The sequence below is a fragment of the Medicago truncatula genome, chromosome 4 (assembly GCF_003473485.1).
Source record: "Medicago truncatula cultivar Jemalong A17 chromosome 4, MtrunA17r5.0-ANR, whole genome shotgun sequence".
Lineage (NCBI taxonomy): Eukaryota > Viridiplantae > Streptophyta > Magnoliopsida > Fabales > Fabaceae > Medicago > Medicago truncatula.
Window position 1 is genome coordinate 60,391,588 of NC_053045.1, and position 23,095 is coordinate 60,414,682.

Genomic DNA, 23,095 nt, shown 5'->3' on the forward strand with positions numbered 1-23,095 from the left:
TGGGGTGGGGGAATGGATGTACATGCTTTACAAAATTTTATTGATTTATTACCCTTTTAAAACATATATGTTTATTAGCCTTTTTATAAACATCTCAAATGTTATATTTAAAATTGTTAGTAAAAATTACGCATTTAAACAAAGCTAATAGCTTGTCAAAAAAAAAAAACTAATAGGCTAGACCGGACTTTTAAAAAGGTCAAGCCAAACTTAAAATAAAGCCTTTGACAGACTAATAGGCCAGACTTAAGCTTTAGTTTTTTCAACTAGCCTCAGCCTATTTAAACAAAGTCCGGCTCAACCCGACCTATTCACACCCATGCATGGTTGGATACATAAGATCCCCCAATCTCATATTCATAGTAAGTCTCAACATTAATTGAAGAAATAACAATATCATATTTTGTCTTTTACTAATTATATATATATATATATATATATATATATATATATATATATATATATAAAATATTTGTCTAAAATTACCAACCAAAATCATTGTCATCCCAACAAACGATTTATACTTACCGCGAGGATCTATTTTTATCTTGATGTCATGCATTGATCGGTCAACTATTTCAAAATAATATCGGTACATCATTGATGCATCATCCCAAATTAAAAATTTCGCGTAACGAAAGTTTTGCCTTAGGATTATCCCTTTTTCATGGTTAACAATGATAACTCGTTAATCTCAATATGGATTATAAGAATTGAGTGCAGAGTTCCTTCTACTCGATGAAACATATCAACAATCATAGTATTGCTTTATTTCTTACACTAGCTTAAATACGTCACGATTTTCACCATCAATTGACTCCTCATTGTCGGCCTATCATGTCATTTATTTACAAACTTTTCAAATGACTCCTCATTGTCGCCCTATCATGACCTTTGTTTAAAAATAAACTTGATGGATTTGGACCCCTCGAATTAGTTGATCCTGGATCAAACATCAAATTTTTTTAAAAAAGGCTGATCACACAAAGAAAGACATTAAACACAAAATATAGCAAATAAACTTAGGTCTCAAATTGCATATACTATGACTTACATAATACATAATTTAAATAGTTCCCATATAAGTTCATCGTCTAATTTGAATCTAACGAGTTTAGCTACTCATAATAGTAATAAACATAATCAAAGGTTTAAAGAACAATACATTTAATATAGATGGTATATGTCTTCAATCTTGTTAGGGTTGAAAATTACTTGAATTGTTTAGTACTCCATCCATTTTAAAATATAAACAAATTTTACTTTTTAGGTTCATTCAATTATTGATGTATGTGGTTTATAATATGAATCACATACATCATTAATTAAATAAACCTAAAAAATAAAATTTGCTTATATTTTAAAACGGAGGGAGTATGTCATAATTCGAGACCATTGCATTTGACTGAAGTTAGACTTATATAGAAAACTTTTCAACTCCGTGCACGTGTGCACAGATTTATTCACCTCGGGCACATGCTCTTTAATGCGTTGAAAAATTCTCATTGGCACAAGAGCGCCGTGCGTGGAAAAGGCCTTATGCACAATACAACGCCCGATGCGCATGCTCCAATAGTAAATTGCTTTGTGCAATTCAATTCTTCATCTGTCAGGTGGAATAAGGCAAATTCTATGGTATATCCAATAAATTTGGGTGTATCGATGTATCAAGTCGTAAAATTAATAATAAATGAGTTGTTTTTTTAAAGAAAAATAATTATTTTCTATCATTGATAACTAAGATAATTAAATTTTATTTACCAAAAGCTTCGACGAAATAAAATTTAATTTTTAAGAATTTTTATTACTCATAACAATGAATATTGATTATTTTTTATGATAAAATGTAAATTTTTTAATACAATCCTTATAAACAATGAAATGATGATTTTTCTTATGAAATGATGTTTTCTAAAATATAAATATTGACAAATACCTTTTTATTTCATTAAAATGATCGTTAATTTATATATTTTATGAAACAAGAGTACCAATACACTCAAAATTATGAATGTACCATAGAAGTTCCCGTAGAATAAACCTTCTACTTGCTAATGGGGATTGAGACAAAATTTCTCCAAGCTGTCTAAACTTCATTTATTCATTGTGAACATAATCCATATAGCACCATCTTGATAGGATCAACCACCTCAACCTGGTGGTTAACACCAAAAAGACACTACACCCTACATAGTTGTCTATTTAGGAAAATATGATGACTCACAATGGTTATTTTCAATACATGACATAGCTTTTCCTAACTATGATTACCTCCGTTTCTTTTTAACTGTCACTTTTTGACATTTTACATAAACTAAGACACTCAATAAATGTTATTTTTTCTTATACAATAATTTATACTTTTACTATAATAGCCTTAGTCATTTAATATCTTATTTCATATATTTTTCTCTCCGCAATAAATAACTAAAGATAATGTTGGTAAAACAACATTTATTGTTGCATTGAACTTTGAAAGTGACAGTTAAATAGAAATAAAAAATTTCTCAAAAAATGACACTTAAAAGAAATGGAGGGAGTAATAACTTAACAAGAAACCTCTAAATTCCTTAAAATAACTAGGAAAAAAAACTCTTTAAACCACTAAGATACATGTTATGGCGAAGAGTCATAACCCGTCTTATTTAGCTATTCTCGCACGTGGTTTGTGTTTTATCTTGTTAGTGGGTCTACGTCACTAAGTGACACACCCCACATTTGTTTCTAATAATGCTAGGAAAATAAAATAGTTGTTTTAGATCATTAAGGTAAAAACATGGAACATGAATCTTATAATTGAATTGTCAAGTTTCATATGTTTTAGATTGGCAAGACATTCTCACAACCTTCTTCATATCTTTGAATTAGATAAAGATTCGTCTCATTTGTATCCGGTTGTCATTAATTTGAATAGTCTTTATCAATCTACATGAACATTAAAAAACCTAATTCAACTACAACCCGCTTTATACTAACAATTTCAACTATTTTTAAATATAAACGGAACACATAAAAAAATGCAACTAAATATTTTCCTTTAACTATATATATCAATACTATGGTGTATAAGTGAGCCTTGTATTTTGTACAAATTAGTTTTCACTACCAAATTAATAAATTTCATCATTATTTCATACTGGTGAAATATCATTTACTATACAAAACCTTAACTATAATAATATTTTAGGGATATGTGTGGCCACTGTTTTAGTGTTTTTTTCCCCTGAAATTTGTGAGCCAATCAATAGTAAGCTTAAGCTATGGTATAAAACAAAGTGGATAGATTAGTAAGTGGTTGCTTGGTGGTGGTGTGCCATGGCGTCTCTTCTCAAAGTATCTTCCTTTATCTCTCCTCTGCACCATAAGGTAATTTTGTAATTCACCATTTTCCGCAATCTTATATCAATTTTTGCCATTTCTACCCTTCTGGGTTTTGGATACATGCTCACAAGTTGCTAAATTGGTGATCTAATAATCATCATTAATAGGTGTTTCTACCACTCTATCAATCAATCTATTTATAATTAAAAAATTTCCTTTGTATATAGTTTTCATGATTGGTGGAAACACCCTCTTTTATGTATGAGTGTTCAATTGTAACCTTTTAGTGGTTGTTTTGGATGGTGTCTGTAATTTTATGGCATCACAGACTTTGTAAATGGGTTTGGGTCAATCATCTTTGCACATCTTGTGCGGGGTGACTTTTTTTTTAATACATCTCATTTTGGCTTGTTAAAAAAATAAATAAAAAAAAAATTTCCTTCTTCTGTTGCAGTTGAATTATGTCAGCTTTTCTCCCAAATTCAACCATGTTAGTGTAAGAAATGAGAGATGGAATGCTCCCAGCATCACGGTAAAAGCTCAGACAGCTGTTGAAGGTGATGTAATTAACAATGAATCACTCTCTTCCAATGAACAAAGCGGTATGTAATTAGTTTATACTTCATTCAGAATTTTATGATTTGCTTAGATAAACATTTATGTAATACATACGTATTTAGGCACTCTTTGGATAAACAATTTAATTAAGCGCATATGTGTTATTTATATAAGGAGTTATGCATAAGCTATTAACAAAACATAAAATAATTACTTAATAAAAAAAGTCAATTTTTTTTCCGTATAAGCTGTTTTTATAAGCTATCTGGGAGAGCTTATGAAAATAAGTTGAAAATAGCTTATAAACACGAGGTTGTCTAATATGGCCCCCGGTCTAAAGGTGAACCCTTCTATTTTTTTGTCTACCTTTGGACCCGAGAGGTCCATATTATATACACTCTACAAACATATCATAATTTATTTCTATAAGCTTTTCTTAACGGTCTCAAATAGTTATACGAGGAGATAAACTCAAATAAACCAATCATAGATGCCTCACTTTTTTTTTTTTTTTTTTTTTGACAAAATCATCGATACCTTACTGTAAACAAATTTATTTGCATAAAACCGAAAGTAGCTTATAAAAATAAGATAGTTGAGGACCAGTGAAAATACTTGGAAGACTCTTGTTAACTGTTTGAGAGTTAATGCTTATTTGTGTTATCATTGCTATTGCTATTTGTATAATTTTTTTGGGTATTTTTCAGATTATGGGGTTGTTAGTGTTCACCACGTTGGAATTTTATGTGAAAACCTAGAAAGATCACTTGACTTCTATCAAAACGTTCTAGGTATGCCTGCAGCTCTTTGAATCTAAACTGATATTTTTATGTTCTAGCTAGAAGTATATTGATTGATAATAAGTAATGAATAAAATGAAATACAGGTCTGAAGATAAATGAAGCAAGGCCTCATGATAAGCTTCCATACAGGGGTACTTGGTTGTGGGTAGGGTCTGAGATGATTCACTTGATGGAACTTCCAAATCCTGACCCTTTAACTGGAAGACCTCAACATGGTGGTCGAGATCGTCACACTTGCATTGCAATCCGAGATGTTTCTAAGCTCAAAGCAATCCTTGATAAAGCTGGTATTCCTTCTCTACTTCTTTAAATTAAAATAAGTAGTAAATCTTAGGATTTAGATAATTTATAATGTATAAGTTTGTATGACTAATTTGGTAATGATTATTCTCTCACAAACTTTAGCTTGTAGCACTTTTTCAGTAGCTTATAGCATTTTCTCATACAATTGAGTGTATAATTTTGTATCTCTTTTTTACTCTTACTATTTTAATTGAAAATTTTAAATATTAATTAAAATATGTTTGTCATTTATATTTATCACTATTATTTATCAACTTGTTATTTATTAGTTTTAGCTGAACACTGTATTTAGTCTTTTATAGACTTTTTATCAACGAGAGTCTTAGTCTTAAGAACTATAGTGTCAGCCTTTAGAATTATAGGGATGAACAAATAATTTCCCTCTTGAAATTAGAAACACTTTAAAATGATTAATAAAATTGAAATACTTGATCACTATAGTACTCAAGGATAATTTCCATTCTAAAATAATAATGTGATAAAAAATGTTATTTATTTCAAAGATAAAATAGATTGATCCCTACAATTTAGGAGACAAATGCATGACATACCTCGGGATTGTGGTGTTTCAGACCATGATTTGCAGGCTTATAAATGACTGGTTTTGTTTTTCCAAAGGAGATTCTCTAATATCTATTTTATGTCATTTTCTCTGTGCTTTTTCCTATTTTGTTTGCAGGTGTCCCCTACACACTTAGTCGTTCTGGAAGACCAGCAATTTTTACTCGTGATCCCGATGCCAATGCTCTAGAGTTTACACAAATAGACGACTAATGTTTTTGGCGTCTGCAAAACAAATGAGTAGAAGATAGAAATAAATGTACAGATGATTGTATGAAGTATATATGTAAAGGCGGAACAAAGTTGCTGAGTTTCTTTACTACAGATAGGAGCCATGGTGTACAACCCCTAGTAGCAAATGCTCTCAAGACATTATTGGAAGGCCAAATGAGAATGTTAAGACAGTGATTGTGGACCATTTCAGTGGATGGAGGACTATGTTTGCGGAAAGAAAAATACAGAGCCTTTGTGGCATGGGTGAATTGCACACCATAGTGTGATTATTATTAACCGTTTTGTTCCTTCTGTACTTTCCTCATCTACTTTTTGCAAGTTTGTTATTCGGCTAGCTTGATGTATTCGCTTTATAAGTGCTGGAACCAATGATTATGATGAATATTAAGAAGGTTTTTTCTCCCTTTAAACTTCTCCTTCTTTCCTTACTAAATTTCGTTAGGAGTCTACACACTCACACGAAGAGTGCAATTCAAGAATATCATGAGCTCAACAGGGTGTATCATTTGTGCTTTTGCCGCGAACAACTTTGACATTATGAGCACCTTTAAGTTCACATTGGAAGCTCAATATGTTGCCCTCACTGAAATGCTCCGGGTGTAACTTATTAATAAAAAAATGTGTGGATGTAAATTAACAAATACCATATATGAGAAATGATTTGTAGATATTTAAATTTTGATGTCAAACACAATGTCCTTTGATTTTTAATATATGCGTAAGTTGTAGAAGATAAAATTTAAAAGAGACAAACATATATTGTATTACATATTGTGTGTGTCATGTGTTCAAATCGGTGCCCTTGTAAACGGATGTGAATAAAATGGAAAGTCGTGAGTTCAAATCCGCGCCCTTGTAAACAGATGTCTCCATCAAATAAACTAATATATAACAATAGATCCACACAATATAGTCTTGTTCTTCTCTAATATGAATGACTAGTAATAAGTCATAGCTAAAATATTGAAATCATTTGACATAATAGAAAGGGAACTTCTATGGTACACTCACAATATTATCCCTAGCTTGAACAGCAGCAACAGATCTCGCACCATTCTCAGCCACCATTTCATCATCAAACAATTCAAAATTCCATCCAGATCCATCTTCTCATTTCTCATCTCACAAATATTATGCAAAACACAACAAGCACCTAAAATCTTAGGCAAATCCTCAATTTTCACCTCTGTCCTCTTTTGCAAACAGGACCACCTCCCTTTCAGCCTTGCAAATGCATCTTTAGCAATCCTCTGAATATCCTCAACCTTCTCATTAAACGCGTGCTGCGTCCAAGTAAGATTCTTATGTGCATAAGGAACCAAAATTTCATCCATTAAAGGGTACCCAGAATTTCCAGCAACCCAAGCATCTTTCAAATCTCCCTTCACAATTCTCTTAAACAAATCCGATTTCTCGAAAACCTATTCATCAGAATAAGAACCAGGCCAACCAATACACACGTTAGTGAAAATCCCTTTAGACTCAACCACACCCTGAACAGTAAAAGAGTAAGAATTTTTCTTGTTCCTCTGAGTGTGTCTTTTATTGAAATAATAAGAATTCACATTGGAGTTAGGTGCAATTATGGGAATATGAGTAGTATAAACTGAACCACCAACATTTGGTATTCCAGAAAGACCCTCAAACTCTTGTTTAACCAATATCATGTTATTTTCATCTGGCCATAGAATGAACTTTGGCATAAGAACGGTTTTTATTTCAGAGCAAACATCTAGAACGAGCTTGTGACATGTGGATAAACCCAAACCAAATCGTTCTGAAACAAGCCTATAAGGATCACCTGTGGCAAGTCTCCAAATACAAGCCGCTACTCGCTGCCGGAGAGGAATAGCGTCGCGGAGCGTCGTGTTTTTCTTGGTGACAGTTGAATCAAGTTCTCTGCATATAAACTCAAAGGTTTATTTGCTCATCCGAAAAGATTTCTGGAATTCGTCATCCGGAAAATCAGGGTGGCTACATATAGTTCCCACCAGTTATTGGAACGGTCCTTAGCCCATACACGTGTTTTCTTTGTTGGTGACTCGTTCCATTGAGTTTGTGAAGTTTCTTCAGGGTGGTTTCTTTTCTCTGTGTTTACATTGGGTTCTGTTTCTGGGAACAAAAAAGAATGAACATTTAGATTTGGAAATGGAGTGGACCCAATATCCATGTGTTTGTTTCTTGTGAATGAAGTTATGAAAATGAAGTGTGAACAGCTAAGAATTTGAGTTTTTTGAGAAAAAGAGAGAGTAATACTGGTTTCTGTTATAGAGAACGCCAAAGACTTTTGGAGTTGAAAAAAGAGAGGATGATGTTGGTTTTTTATTAGAGGTTTGGTGTTTATTTTTTGTTAATGAATGAAAATGAAGTGTGAATGCCGAAGAATTTTGGAAGTGATAATGCTTTCTATTAGTGTGAGGTAATGTGAACGCGGTACTTTGACCTGACCAGTACATTAACTAATAATTAGGGTCCACACGAAACTCATAAGGGTTGTGTAGCAATTGCCAAGTAAAACTGCGATGACTTCTGTTATTTGAACAACTATTTGATCGATAACTTTTGTGTGATAATTATAATTTTATAAAAATATAATATGAGTATGAGAGAGAAAGTTGTTATAAAAATTATCAAAAAATGATTGTATAAATATCATGTCTCAACTTTTATATTGGTTAAAAATGTGATGTCTCTCTCATTTATGTGGTTGCTCTTGTCTGATGCGGGTGGTCCTTCTGCTCCTCTCATGAGTCCATGACCCAACAATACCCATTGATTATCCGAAAAAAATAAAATCACAATGAGTAGGGTAAAAACCTAACTTATGAATTTCCGCAAAAATGAGCAGGTGCGGACAATGGTGAGAATTAGCTGGTCAAATTAGACTTTGCAAGACCTAAGTTTTGTTGTTAAATTTTTTAAGGCCTAAGTCTAGCCTGTGACATATCATAATCTTATTTTTTATGCGAGTCTGACTTTTTGAAAGTCTAATACGACTGATAGCTAGCCTATTTAAAAACATATTTCATATGAACATCTTTGAATAAGTAATGTGATATAAGTTTAAATAAACTAGCGAACTAATAAATTAATGAGATTAAATTCCCTTTTGGTATTAAAAATGAATTTTTAAGAAAGTTTAACTATATATAATAGGACTAATAGTGTTTTACCCCCCGTAATATAGGCCACTTTTGATTTTGCCCCTGTAAAAAAAAAGTTTTAGATTCCGTCCTTGTAAAATCAAGATTCTTCAGAAATAAATCCTGACCCATCTGACTCACCAAATTTGTTGATGTGGCGCTGGCGTGGCACATGACTAGATATATAATTTAGTTTTTCATATTTTTTAATTGTTTCATGCGTGTAATTAATTGACACCTAATTATATAATTAAAAATTAAAAGAAAAAACATAAAAATTCATAAAATAATTATTAATTTGGGGATTTTCATTAAACTTTTTTACAAACCGAGTCATTTCTCTTCATGTTGTTCCTTCACAAACCCAAACACAAGCACCAAATCTAGAAAAAAAAAAATTGTCTATCTCTCCTGTAACCGTCTGATTTTCGTTATATTTATTTTGATTACTTTTATTGTATGTTTATATGTGCTTGTGTGTGATTATTCATCATTGAGTGCATTTTTATGGGTTTCCGTGTTAGAAGGGTAATTTAGTCATTTTGGACTTAGGGGGTATTTTGGTCATTTTGGGTGTACGGGTAAATTGGTGATTTTTGATGAGGATTATTTTGAGTGTTTAGTGGAATCATTATTTTACTAAGTTACTAAGGTAGTAATTAATATTTTACCGTTAAGTGACCGTTATTAGTAATTTACCGTTGAGTGTATAGAAACATTTTAGATTTGAGTTGGAATGAGTTAATCCATTAAGCTTTAGGGTTAGGCCCATTAAGGGGACATACTATAAAAACCTTGTCTTAGAGTAAATTTCCTCACACTTTCATTACAAGATATTTTTGAGAGAGTTAGAGAGAGAAAGTGGGAGAAAGAGGAAGAAAGGGTTAGAGAGAAGAGGAACTTGAAGAATCAAAGATTGGAAGAGAGCTAGGAGCTAAATTGAAGCCTAAGCTAGGGAGATTAATCTGACTAAGGTAAGGGGGTTAGAATTCATCATAATCATTTATTGCAATTTTTCAATTATTGTATGAATAAGTGTTTAATTGGGTAATTGATTAATTGTTCATAGATGATGAAATTCGTGCTCTAATTATGATGTTATGTTTGAATGCATGAAGTTGTTGATAATTGAATTGTTGTTAGAGAAATTTTATGTTCAAAGTATGAGAAAGTGGTATATGTTGAAATATGCTCAAATTGTTGAATTATGCAATGTTGTTGTTGAATTGTGATAAGATTCATGTTCAATTGATGTTGTTGTTGCTAAGTGATATTGATGTTGATGATTCATGGCTTGGGTGTTCATAATTCATGATTTGATGATGTGAAATAAGTTGATGTTGTTGGTTTGGTGAAAATGGGTACTTATGAGTTTTGCTCAAATTGTTAAATTGAGATATTGTGTTGTTGAATTATGGTTGAATTCATGTCAAAATGAAGTGTTGTTGAATTAGATATGTTGTTGTTGTTAAATTATACCATGGGTATTCCATTTTATGAAGTTGTTGTTTGAATTGGTGAGGTTGTTGCTTGTATTGGTGAAGTTGTGCTAGATGTTCATGTGAAGGACCCAAAATGAAATTTGATATACAAAGTTGTTGACTGAGTTGTCGATGTGGTTGGATGAGTTAAACTTGATGGAATTTCTGTTTTTATGTTGTAGTTGTGATAGTCGAGTCGTTTGGGAGAAATCGGGAGTTTCGGGTGAAAATTCAATTGTTAACCGTTTTGGAAAAATGAGTGTTTGTGTAAGGCTTTGGAAAATGAATTTGGGGTTGTTGAAACTTGAATTTTCTGTACATTAAGATAGGGCTAAGTGTCATGAACATGTAGGTGAAAACGACATCGAAAACGGATTAACGGTTTGATTTTTATGCGCGAAAACGTGAAGGTTGAAAATCTTATGCTGTCTGTCAAACTATGATCGTGCCACGATTTTGATCAGGATTTCAGTCTTTCTGATCCTGAAAAAATCATGTCACGATGGGAGACCAACGTGCCACGATGTTGTTTTACTAGAAACCTTAAAAATGCAATTTTCTTCGATCCAATTGTTTTCAAACTTATTCCTAAGTGTAGGGACTTTATCCTAACCATCTAGGGGTGCTTTTATGAAAAAATTAACCTTGTGTAAAGGGTCTAGTGAATCTTTATGTTGCTTTGTCGTGAGAATTATCAATGTTGGCCGTTTGCCACTTGATACAACCTTTTGGAAATGAGTCTTTTAAGTGAAATACCTTATGACTTTTGTGACCAGTTTTACATAACTACTTGAAGATGTGTGAATGGGATATGATATGATATTTATAATGTAATGTTGAATGATGTTAATGATTATTGATGATTATGTTGATGATGTGATAATGACTCCTATTTGAATTATGACTTGATCGTTGTGTGGACGTAATTTCTTGATAATGCAATTGTTGTAGAGATGATCAATATATTTGGAAGTTATCCTCTATATTGTGGTGAAAATTGTGAAGTGATGTCGCATTATCGAGTCTTTGCTACATGTCCATGCATCAAGTCGTGTTGGGATTTTTATATGATGTTTTTGTTGCATCATTGGGCTCCGGCCTTGCAGAGATCATTTAGTGATCTAGTTTGTGGGCCTTGACCCTGCAGAGATCCATTAGTGATCTAGATTGTGGGCTTCGGCCTTGCAGAGACCTTGATGGTCTAGATATAGGTGACGACCTTGAAGTGATTTGGTACCACATGCATGTATGTGTCGAACTAGGTGCATATCATGACATGAGTCGATTTGGTGAATTGTGACTGATGATTGTTCATGATAAATGTGATTGATTATTGTTTATGATACGTGTGAATGGTGATTGCTTAATGTAAGATATTGATATTATGGTATGTGTATACATCTGGATATTATTATTATCATTGATTAAGTACATGATCATTGATTATGGTGCAAAAATTAATAAGGGGACCAAATTTGTTTAAGACTGTCCATGAGCAAACAGGCATGTTGCCTCCTGCTTGGATGGGAACCTTATCCGACAAAAGCTCTTAATTAGGAGGATGCAAGCAAGTATTAGGTTTATAGTAGTAGTACCTTTTATTTTGGTAATTATATTTAGCAGTAGTACATTTTATTGTGTGATACATGCTTGGTATTTTATAAATGGAATTTTTGTCTTTTTCATGCTTGGATTTTTATGATGATTTAACTTGCCATAAGTATGCTAATTTTTCATGCTTGGTACAAAAGTAATGTCTTTTTAAAGCTAAAGTAAATTATCGTCTTACCATCTTAAACAACTGCATTGTAGTTTGCATTGTTATTTAAAGACCAATTTGACATTATTTGTAAAACTTGTTGAAATCTAAAACTAAAGAATAATATAAAATTTGACCTTGAAAGATTTTCAAAACTGTGAAAAAACAACGAGCATTTAATGCCGCTAGTACTGTTTAAGATGTGGACTCAAACCCAATAATTCCAGGACTTGGTTAGTTTTTCTAGGAAGAGGAAAATTGGTAGTAAGAGAAATACTAACCCCTAAGCTGGCAGGTTGGTTAGTATGCTTGTGCAATAGTTAGAATGAGCCAATAAGAGGCTGTTTTGTTAGGCATGATGGCATAGAGGGTTGACTGGCTGGACTGAGAATTAAAATCCTTAAGGAGTTTTGAACTATTGGAAGAGATTCTTTGTACTCTTATCAGTATTCTTTGTTATTATCTTTTTAATATGAAGCTTATGTAACAAAACAGGGCTGACAACATGAACCGGGAATCGGATAACCAGTAACTAACGATTTCATGGCTAGGAATCCAACCTTAAAATTAAAATAAAAAGAGGTAATCGTCAAACTGGTAACAGTGGATAGCAAAAAATTGACATAAATAATGATCTTGCAAGTAAATGCCAGCAATACCAGGCAGATACCCCTTCTGTAGGGTTTAATTCATTCCGAAACTACCATACACAATCCAAATTGTGCGTAATAATTCAACATAATAACCCTTTGTTCTGATTTACATATATTTAAAAATAAGGTTATCCTACTTTCAAATTTACCAAGGCCAAGTAACTTACTACATCCATATATGGGTTATCATGCTTTTCCCTCAAACAAGGCAAGAAAATAACATTGTTCTTAACAAATCTAGCGCCAACACCAGGTACAATCCCACCTTGAGAGTAGGTATTCCCAATATGCTATCAGCCGACTAATGTTGGGAATATCTAGCGCCAACACCAGGTACAATCCCACCTTGAGAGTTGGTAACACAGCTCTTCCACAAATAAATCATTAGCAAAAATAAAGACAAGTCGCCCAAGCACGCTTAACTGCGGAGTTCTGATGGGATCCGGTGCATTAGTGCTGGTATGATCGCACCTGAGAGTAAAGCGTTGTAATTGTATATATGCATTTCTAAGTTTATTTTTCAAAAAAGACGTGAAACAAGAGAAGATCTATTTAAGTAAAATTTCACAATTGGATAAAAAAAGCACTAAAACTTTTGAAGTTTACAAAATAAACATAGACTTAAAAATCTTACCCAAGTCCAGGTCAGATGATGATCCTTCTTCAATATTACTGTTGTCAGCTTCACCTGGACGCTTCATTACTGATTCCATATCTTTGAGAAATTGATCCGCATCAAAGTTCACTTCCTTATTCCTTCACAAGTCCCAATATAAATAGATATCATCGTAATGAAGTAATATAGCAAAACCACAAAGGCAACGTTAGAAAACTGGTAATTTGGTTTGGATAGAAAATTAAGATTTGATTGAATCTTCAATATAAAATTGAAATAAATTATTCCCACTGTTGTTGGGTGAACAAAGGAGGAAGAAATCCAGTGACTCGCGACAAGAAAATGACAAACATAATAGAAGAGAAATAAAATTTAAAGAAAGAAAAAAATAATTAATAAGCAACACTTCCAAGGGCAGCAAAAGAACCCTTAATACCTCCTTCCCCTTAGACTTCCCTAGCTTTCCCTTATATTTTAAACCAACTCACCCATTCACCCATAGACTCCGTTATCTTCTCTCCATTCACACATTCTATTATTACAATAATCCCTATTCCTAATCACGCAAACATGTTGTTATATCAAATTAACAGTAATCCTACTCTTGCTCATTATTGTTCCCACTCCCATCCTTGCTAGCATGCTTCTTCTTCCTATGTATACTTGGAAAAACCGCTGCTCAGCTTATTAATATTATCATATATCAAATGGAATTAGTTGTTTAAAACAAGATATCAGCACCTACTTTACCCTAAGTCAGTTTCTGTTTAAAAACGAAAAGCTGTGTACTAATTATAGTATTATAGTAGAACTTGTTAAATAAGCTGCAATGTTATGTAAGTGCGATCTAAAGTAAGCTACATAACATTTGAATAGGCACTTTGAGAAATGCTTTTGAAGGATAAAATTTCAACAAGGTTAAATTGGTCAGAAATTATTATAAAAATAGATACCACTTAAACTGTTTTTAGCTTTCGCATAAATGTGTTTTAAAAGTTCTAATTTTTAGGTTATTAAAATAAGCACAACACTGTTTTTGGAATACAAAAAAACTTCATTAATAAGCTCTTTTTTTTCTGTGGTGGCTGGGATTCGAGGCCCAGACCTTGCATATATTATGCATTGTCCATACCAACTGAGCTAAGCTCACGAGGACATTAATAAGCTCATTTGTGCCGGATAGAAATACTTCATGAGCAATTTATTTGGCACAATACTTCGTTAGTACTTGCAGCAGTAGATAAGCCTATATATAATCTGAAATTTAATCTCATTCAAACAGGACACGTAGACTTGTCTGAATCTCAGTCTAAATCAAAAGGTTGGAGTGTTCGACTTGGATTTTAGAAATATGTGGAACTTAATCCACACTAATGGCCAAACATCATGGAAAAATAAACCCTTTCATGACCCAAATTCTCTCACAGAAAAAATTCATACACAATAACCGTTGGAACATGGAAGCATGCATATCAAACATGTAATACTTAAAGGGTCTTGTTAACAAGTGCCCTAAGGGCATTGTTTAAGGAACCCACAAAAGGAAAATATGTCTTGAAAATATAAGTCAAACACTTGTTACAGTCATACTCGTACAATTTCCAATGCAAAAGTTGCTATTTTTATATGCTTAAACAATGCCCTTAGGGCACTTGTTAACATTTTCCATACTTAAATATGTATGCAGTGAAACTGACCTGTCTTCAGGAGCTTCAGCACCCTCAAAACTTGACACCATGTCAACAAATGCCCGCATGCTTTTTGCTAAATCACTAGGATCAAACTCGTCAGCATTTGAACCAGTATCTTGACCCCTTTTCTCTTTCCCTTTACCTTTGTGTTTTAAGTCATAAAGTTCCATCTCCTTTTGTCTTTCCATAAGAGCAGAATTTAACTCTTCCTCTCCGTTGTAAAGCCAAGAATCATCATCAGATGGAGGAAGCTCCTGACCATTAAATTCGTCCACCGAATAAGGCAGAGCAAGAATTTCATCGATGCGTCTAACAGGAGCATTCATCAAGTCACTGCAACAAATTTTCAACTTAGCAAATAGCAATGATAAAAGAACAGAAGTCCACTGTTGGAAATTAAAACATAGTAATACTCCACTTTCCAAGTAGCTTAGGTTAACTGTATGGCAAGCAGGCTAAGTTCAAAGTATCTTAGCAAATAGTGCTAGCATAACTGCTCCCTTCTAAATTGCATTTGTTAATTTATTATCATTGTAATTACCATGTGTTTATAAACTTAGCATGCTGCTGAGTGGAAACAAACTCAAGCACATTCAGAAAACTTCTCTTTCTATTATCACGTGGTTTCACAAGCTCCTGATCTAGGGAATTCTACTTCTGTATACAACTCCTAAGAAATGTGGCTACGTAGTTTTTGCGGTCAGCATCCTCTTGACTGGGGACCGCACACACTCAATTTATTCCAATTAACCACCGTCTGTAATTTTCCGGAAACCATTTGTACACTTTCTGGCAACTATTCATACACTTTTGCTCAAGGAGGAAGCTCTCAACCCCAGAATAATCAGTCAGAGAACTCCAGAGCATTCAGCTTTGCCTATTGACTAAAAGTAAACTCAATCACTTAACTGGTACTGGACCAATGGAGGAAGACCCAACATGTATTACATGTGATGAGGAAGACTCGATGATTACGGAATGACTATGGAACTTAATGATTCAATAGATCAGTGATACATGCATGTTTGTTAGCACTCCAAAGGAAAATTGAGATGCTATTGAAGGCTAAAGATGCTGCCCAAGTCTATGATGTGAAGGTTATAACAGTTGCTGTAAAGCAAGGAAACAACAAATTGGTTACTGAATTTGCTGACCAATTGAAATCTTTGGATTTCAACTAGCAGTTGCTGTTATGATTTTGAATTGTAATCAATCAGTTGATCATCAACTCTTCCCTTGCTCGCCCTTCTTGCATTTTCGTCTGTGCGTCTTACATTAGCCATTGTGTATCATGGGAGCCTAAATTTATTACATAATTATCATAAATTCATTTTGTGAAGTATGAAATTGCCTATGAGTTTTCTACACTTGGAAAAAAAGTATATCAACCATATATGTGACTAATTTTCTGTATTGTATTCATTGAATGGGATATCATATATATCCAAGTATCCAATTACAGCATATATAAGATACATGGAACTAGAGCTCTGGTCAATGTGATTATATAATCAATTTGTGAAAATTAATTTCAACTGTTAAACTAAGGATATATGAAGGAGCTATTGAAATCGATCCAAACTTCTGTTTTAGAGATGAAAGCAAGCAGGCAATTCTTCTCAGTTGAAATCTCTGGATGGATGGAATTGGATCATTATAGTGATAAAGATTCGTTGTGCAGAAGACACAGCAGTCCCTGAGGAGTTTATTGAACAAGATAGGTTCTATGACTTTCTTGTGGGACTAAATCCTAAATTTGATAAAGTAAATTCAGATTTTTATCCATTCATACGAAATAATATTTATAACAAAAGCAAAGAAAACGTATCCTATCCATTCAACTGGATCTCTGTCCAAGTCATTTTAAATTTAACCAAATAGTATTTCCAGCCTTAGCTTAGCAATAATAAAATAACAAAAACCAAGTAAACCCGTGAGCTAAAAACAAATAATATCACAAACTAATCCAACTTAAAAACAAGACTTGATTTGAAACGCAATGGGTGTAGACTGTATTCAATATTAAGAGTTATAGTAAATCCAAGGAGATTTGTTAGTATCTACATATTCTTATAATTTCTATCTATTCTATTCTATCAAATAAAATGAGTCCACGTAAAGGTAAATCATGCATGTGAGTGAAGAAAGAGCCAAAGAACAGTTCACCAACCTGGATTTGGAGTATAGAGAAGTGTTTCTATAATACTCTTGAGCATTCTGCATCAACCTCTGATACTCACTGGAACCCGGAAGCAACCCTTGAAAGTAACCACTTTTCTCCAAACTCTGCTTAAACGCTTCCCAAGTAGAACCCTTCCCTTCAACCCCATCGCGCTTCCGCTGCTGATACATCATTTCCATCCCACAAGCAATCTTCAACCCCAACTCCGCCTCTGCATACTCCTCCCTATGGTCTCTACTCGGGAGCTCCGGATAAACCTTTGGAGCCCGAAATGTCTGCTGAACAAGTTGTGCATACATAGCCCTTGACAGCTTCACACAAACGCAAACCAACTCCTCCTCCCTCCCTTTCTCCAAAAACTTCTCCATCTTCGCCGCAAATTTCATGGAATCAATGTCCCTGTCGTAGAAACCTTCCACTGCCAATGAAATCAAGCACGGCTCGTGTTTAAGAACCATTGCAACCGACACCGGAACCCTAACCCTAACCGTATGCATATTCTTCTTAGCCTGGTCTGGGTAATCCTTAATCATGTTCATAACAGCAGTCTGAACCGGTTCAGAGGCTCGCGATTCGGACTCAGAGGTTATTAGGAACTTAAGTGAATCCATTAGGGAGGGGGTAGGGAGACGATTACGGGGGATGATATGGATATGGCCGTTACGGATGAAGATACGGTTGTCGGAGTTTTCAGGGTCAAGCCAACGAGGAAGATGAAAGGCGGCTTCAATGAGGAGAAACTCACCATCGGAGTCCCAAACGCGGATGGAAAAGGAAGGGAAGTGGCTGGAGAAGTGGAAGAGGAGGAAGACAGTGAACAATTCGCCATCGAGGTTGTCACCGTAGCGGAGGTGGCCGTAGAGGTGAGGGAAGTTGGAGGAGGTAGGGTTTGGGGGAATGGAGAGAGAGAGAGGGTGAAGGGTTGGTGTTGCCAGATGTAGTCAGTGGTGAAGGGTGAAATGGTTTGTAAGATTTGGAGGGTGGTGGGTGTGGTGGTGGTAAGGGAATCGGGGTATATGGCATAGAAAACGGTGTCGTTTGATCGCATGGTGGTGAAGGAAGAAGGAGGAAACTCGATTTTCATCCTAACTCTTCCAACTTCTCCACTAAACCTCTTTTTCTTTTCAGGGCTCGTGGCTAAGATGTTTCCCCTGCAGCAAATATGTAAACGTAAGTAAATGAATCAGTGTTTCAAAAAAAAAAAATGAATTAATGTTTCATGAAATATAGAACCCATTTGGATTGCCGTATTTTTTAGTTTATGAAAAATAGCTTATGCATATAAATAAGTTCTCACTGACGAAAATTGTATCTTCATAAGCTGTTTTTTCGTAAACTACCTTGATAAGCTTATCAATAATACATAAAAGTTTATTTATTTGCATAAGCTCAAAAATAAGCCAATTCAAACAGGCCTACAGTGTTCAACATCAAGCACATAATCACCAGTACATAAGAACATGGTTTCACAAATGAGAACAAAACACTTATTTGGTGTTGATAACTTTAAGTTTTTTCTAAGAATAAGAACATGGTTTCACAAATGAGAACACAAGCACTGTAGTTGGACTGAACAGAGTCAATATCAATTAACATGCTAACGTAATCTAATCAATTCACTATATCAGTAATAGTAGAATTATTAGTACTATATTATAAACATATCAAAACCATATGTTATAAGTTTCAACGCAAAAGCATATATAAGCAAATAATTTATTGATTTCCTGAAAAGTGACTGAACATCGCACAACAAATATGCTATTGTGTCATAAAAAAATTTAATCACTGCATAAATGTAGAACGTTTAAATTACTCCTGATGTTCAAGCATTTTCATCAGTCCCAAATTAAGGCGGGCATTTGAGTGAATTGGCATGATAAATTTCGGATTATGGTTACCCCGGAACAAAAGAGCACTCACCTTAACACAGTTCCTCTTTTGATTATACACCAAACATGAGTCCTCAGCCCCCATAAAATCTCCAACTGGCAATAAACAAATAAAATTTTAAATATTATCAAAATGTCTTATAATGATACATAATCAATTTGTGCCCCCCTTTACTCCTTATGAATCCTTCTTAACAGAATGTGTAGCTGCAATGATGATTTTACTAAGTGAAGCAATTTGACAAACAGTTGGAGGACAACAACTAGCATACATACACTATATCACTCTTTCATTTCATTTCACATTCACGCCTATCTATTATTACATGAAATCAAATCCCATTAGTAAAAAAAAAAAAAAAAATTCTTAACAGCTATGTATTAGAAACCATACTCACTCAAACAACAATGAGAAAGAAGGAATATGAGTTGAAATTTACATAACATGTTTTAGAGAGACAAGAAAGAAGGAAAGCATAATAAAACTTACCAAAGGAGATGAAGAATAGCAATAAGGTTTTCGCGGCAAGGCAATGAGGGCTGCTGATGCTTTTACGCCGGCGATAGAGGGATGGGCAGCGATTATATGAGAAGAAGGGGGGGTGTTGTTTCAGAAAGGAGAGGGGAAAGATAATGCTTCATCGCGGGAGATTATATCTTGTATTATTTAAAAATTGAAAGGAATTTTAATTAAATAAAATATAGATAACAAATATTCAAAATAATGAGGGGAAAACAGTGAAATTAGGATAGAGGGGAATGAAGCATATACTCTTTTTAAACCAATAATAATCATAATAAAAGAGGCGAAACAATAATCAAAACAAAATATATGCATTGAAGACGTTTTTTTTATGGTGTGTCGAGGTTTGAATCCCAACCTTATGGAATACGTTGAAAACATTTTACAATAATAAAGTGCAATAATGTGTTTCTATTAAAAAATAAGTGTTGCCTACATCTATTTGAATTACTTTTACAAATAACATATAAATCTACAACTTCTTTCAACATAACCACTTTCTTCAACCTAATCAACAATCATCAACATTATGAAGAAAATGAGCATTGCATGCACAATTCATAGTATGAGCAAATTTAGATGTATCAAAGTATTGTCGCAATTGAATGGAAACCAAAAGTACAATGAAGTTGATTTTTCAAATAATTAGCATATCCCTTAATAAACTAAAATAAATACATTTTTTTATCATGTTATATAAACTAAAAGAAATATCCCATGTGATGATGCTACAAACTTGAACTTCATATATTGTTTGTACCTTGCAAGGGTAGTTTCACTGTCAACCTGCACATTTATTAACACATTTGGTATAAAAAAAACTCATGAGATATAAAAACACAACCCACCAAAGTAATGTGATAATGTAAGACACTGAATTTTAATAAGATTCTGCCAAAATATAAAAAGCTGAACGAAGATGCAAAACAAATTCCGGTCATAATATGTATGGACTTGAAAAGAAAGAAGCTTCCAAAAAGGTTGTGATCTAAGAGCCTAAACTTGTCTAACTTTGCTTTGGCAGAAATCTTAAAGAGGCTGTGAGAAAACTTACAACAATTGTAAGGCGATCCATATATACATTAGTTTTTCCAAAATAAAACTTACAGTAATTGCTAAAAATAATTTACCTTTCTCACATATTTATTCCCTAGATTAATGTTGGATTCCATTTTCTTCATTTCTTTATTGTCACTTTTTCGATGCTTCACTCTTCTAACTTGTAGTTGAATCAATTGGTCCAACTTCCATGGAGAGGGTGTTCTTCAATAAAGATGATCCCTCCTTTCAATCTATTTCAAACAAAATGGAAATGGAAAAAATAAAGTGATGCAAAAATGTAAGGGAATAGTATTAAAGACCACTTTGAAATTTTCCTTCTCTCCCCTTAATAAGTGCATAGTCTATTTCTCAAGATATATTTTTCAATAATTGTGCATTGACCAGACTAACATAGAACATGATTTATAAAACAACACTAAAATCATGTTATAGCAATTCATTCTAGTAAAAAACAGAAAATTTCTAGAGCAACCAGAAGATGCCCTGCAGAAAACATCCCCCAAGTAACAAATGTAACAATAAAATCCTTTAACAACCTCTCAAGAGTTGTGCATTATCCAAGTATAAAAGATTAAAACAATTTTAAATAAAAGACAAAATATTGTAAATAAGGATAATGAACTCTAAGAGGCCAAGAGATATCCAAATGGTTAAACTACAAATCCAAAGCAATTTTGACTTGACAAAAGGAAAACTGATACACGTATTACTTATGGTTAATACAAAACCCTAAGCAAATAGATTTAAACTAATTAGAAATATAAAAGTATAATGCGCATAGCAACTTGATGGTTAACATTTTCCCATGTTTTTTTTAGCAGTTCTTCAACTTCCACAAAAGTACGACAACAAAAATATATCCCATTTAGTGCCTTTGAATTTTAGCAAATACTAAAACCCAAAAAAGGTATGAACTTTTATAAAACAAAAGAAGTATAGTTTCAATTCATCTATGATGTACACTAACTAATTACCCCTAAAGAACAGAAAAACCATTTTTATGATTGAAAGTCTGATGCTTTGATTGAATTTTGAAAGGAGAAAATGGAGAGCAATCAGTAACAAAAGGCAACACTACGTGTTGGTAACAATCAATTCCATTTTATTCCCTTGAAGAGACACGTTGCTAGCTGAAAAGTGATTGCATTTGCATCAATAAAATCATTACCTGAAATTCTTAATATATAAATCTTACCTTAATAAAGCTCCATTCAGACTACGTTGTTCCTCAATTACACTCCAAAAAATAAAATTTTAGTTAGAAATAAAATCAAATGCTATGATAAATATGAGAATATGAAGCAAAGAAAACCTAGAATAATCAATAAAGAAAAGCAAGAGAAGAAATGAGAATGGAACAGGGGGGTAGATAAAGAGAGAGGGTTCATATTTGAAATGAAATCTTTGAGAAGAGAGAAGGTTGGATAATGAATTAAGAGGAAAAATGAAATCTTTGGGAAAGAAAAGGAATAAATCGAGTGTGGCAAGTATGGGCGTGTTCAATACACCCGTGGGTTCAAAAAACGGTTTGTAGTTTACCTTTAATACATCAATCAACCCTTCCAACATTGAAAGTACACATCCCATTAAAAGAAAATGTTGAAAACCATTACGTAGTTTTACTTCTTGCTATTGGAATTTGTAGAGAATGAAATATTCAAATAACCATTAAATATTACTCACTCTCTGTCGTCCTTAAACAAATAACTTTTTTGATTCATTATATAAGTGATATGTATTTAGTCTATATTTACAATAAGATATATTAATTATTCTATAAATCTAAAAAGTCAATTTTTTCTTATAATAAAGGCCAGAGAGAGTAATAACAAATAAATTAAAAATAATTAAAACACAACTAAGGAAATATTTCTACTAATAGAAACTTTAAAGGAAGTAATCACTCTTATTTGCTCACAAATGGCAAACTTGCCAAAATACTTTGCTTTATTATCATTAGAGCTGTCAAAACGGGCGGCCCGACCCATTTAGGGTATGGGCCTGCCCTATCGGGCTTCGGGTTTTATCGGACCAGACCAAAAAGCCCGGTTGAAAAACGGGCTTGAAATATACTACCCGAGCCCGGCCCTACACGGGCTTAACGGGCCGGCCCGTATTAAAAATTATATATATTTTTTAAAAAAAGTACTATAAAGTTCTCCTATAATTTTTTTTTATATAAATAATATTTTTAATATGTTTAAATAATACCTAGAACAAATATAAATTGTAAACATTTTCGTACAAACGTCGTAAACTAAAACGGCGATGAAAGCAATTGTAAATAAATTAGATACGTTATGGTTATAAATA

General features: G+C 33.2%; 1 protein-coding gene and 2 pseudogenes across 1 annotated transcript; 1 reads left to right on the top strand and 2 right to left on the bottom strand.

Annotated features, from left to right (window-relative positions):
• Window positions 1-3,130: 3,130 nt before the first annotated feature.
• Window positions 3,131-6,190, top strand: LOC25494207 (uncharacterized). The gene is made up of 5 exons (XM_013602998.2): window positions 3,131-3,366; window positions 3,776-3,923; window positions 4,587-4,670; window positions 4,766-4,969; window positions 5,665-6,190. The coding sequence occupies exons 1-5, from the start codon at window positions 3,316-3,318 to the stop codon at window positions 5,757-5,759; spliced, it is 582 nt and encodes a 193-aa protein (XP_013458452.1). The 5' UTR covers window positions 3,131-3,315; the 3' UTR covers window positions 5,760-6,190.
• A 586-nt stretch (window positions 6,191-6,776) lies between these two features.
• LOC112420965 (protein ANTAGONIST OF LIKE HETEROCHROMATIN PROTEIN 1-like) lies at window positions 6,777-8,276 on the bottom strand (annotated as a pseudogene).
• Window positions 8,277-12,771: 4,495 nt separating this feature from the next.
• LOC25494208 (protein ecdysoneless homolog) lies at window positions 12,772-22,315 on the bottom strand (annotated as a pseudogene).
• Window positions 22,316-23,095: the final 780 nt, after the last annotated feature.

Excerpts from the sequence above, each read along its gene's own strand:
- LOC25494207 (XM_013602998.2), top strand. The coding sequence starts at position 3,316 with ATGGCGTCTCTTCTCAAAGTATCTTCCTTTATCTCTCCTCTGCACCAT. Across the intron at positions 3,367-3,775 it reads TCTCTCCTCTGCACCATAAG|TTGAATTATGTCAGCTTTTC; the intron begins GTAATTTTGTAA and ends CTTCTGTTGCAG. Across the intron at positions 4,671-4,765 it reads CTTCTATCAAAACGTTCTAG|GTCTGAAGATAAATGAAGCA; the intron begins GTATGCCTGCAG and ends AATGAAATACAG.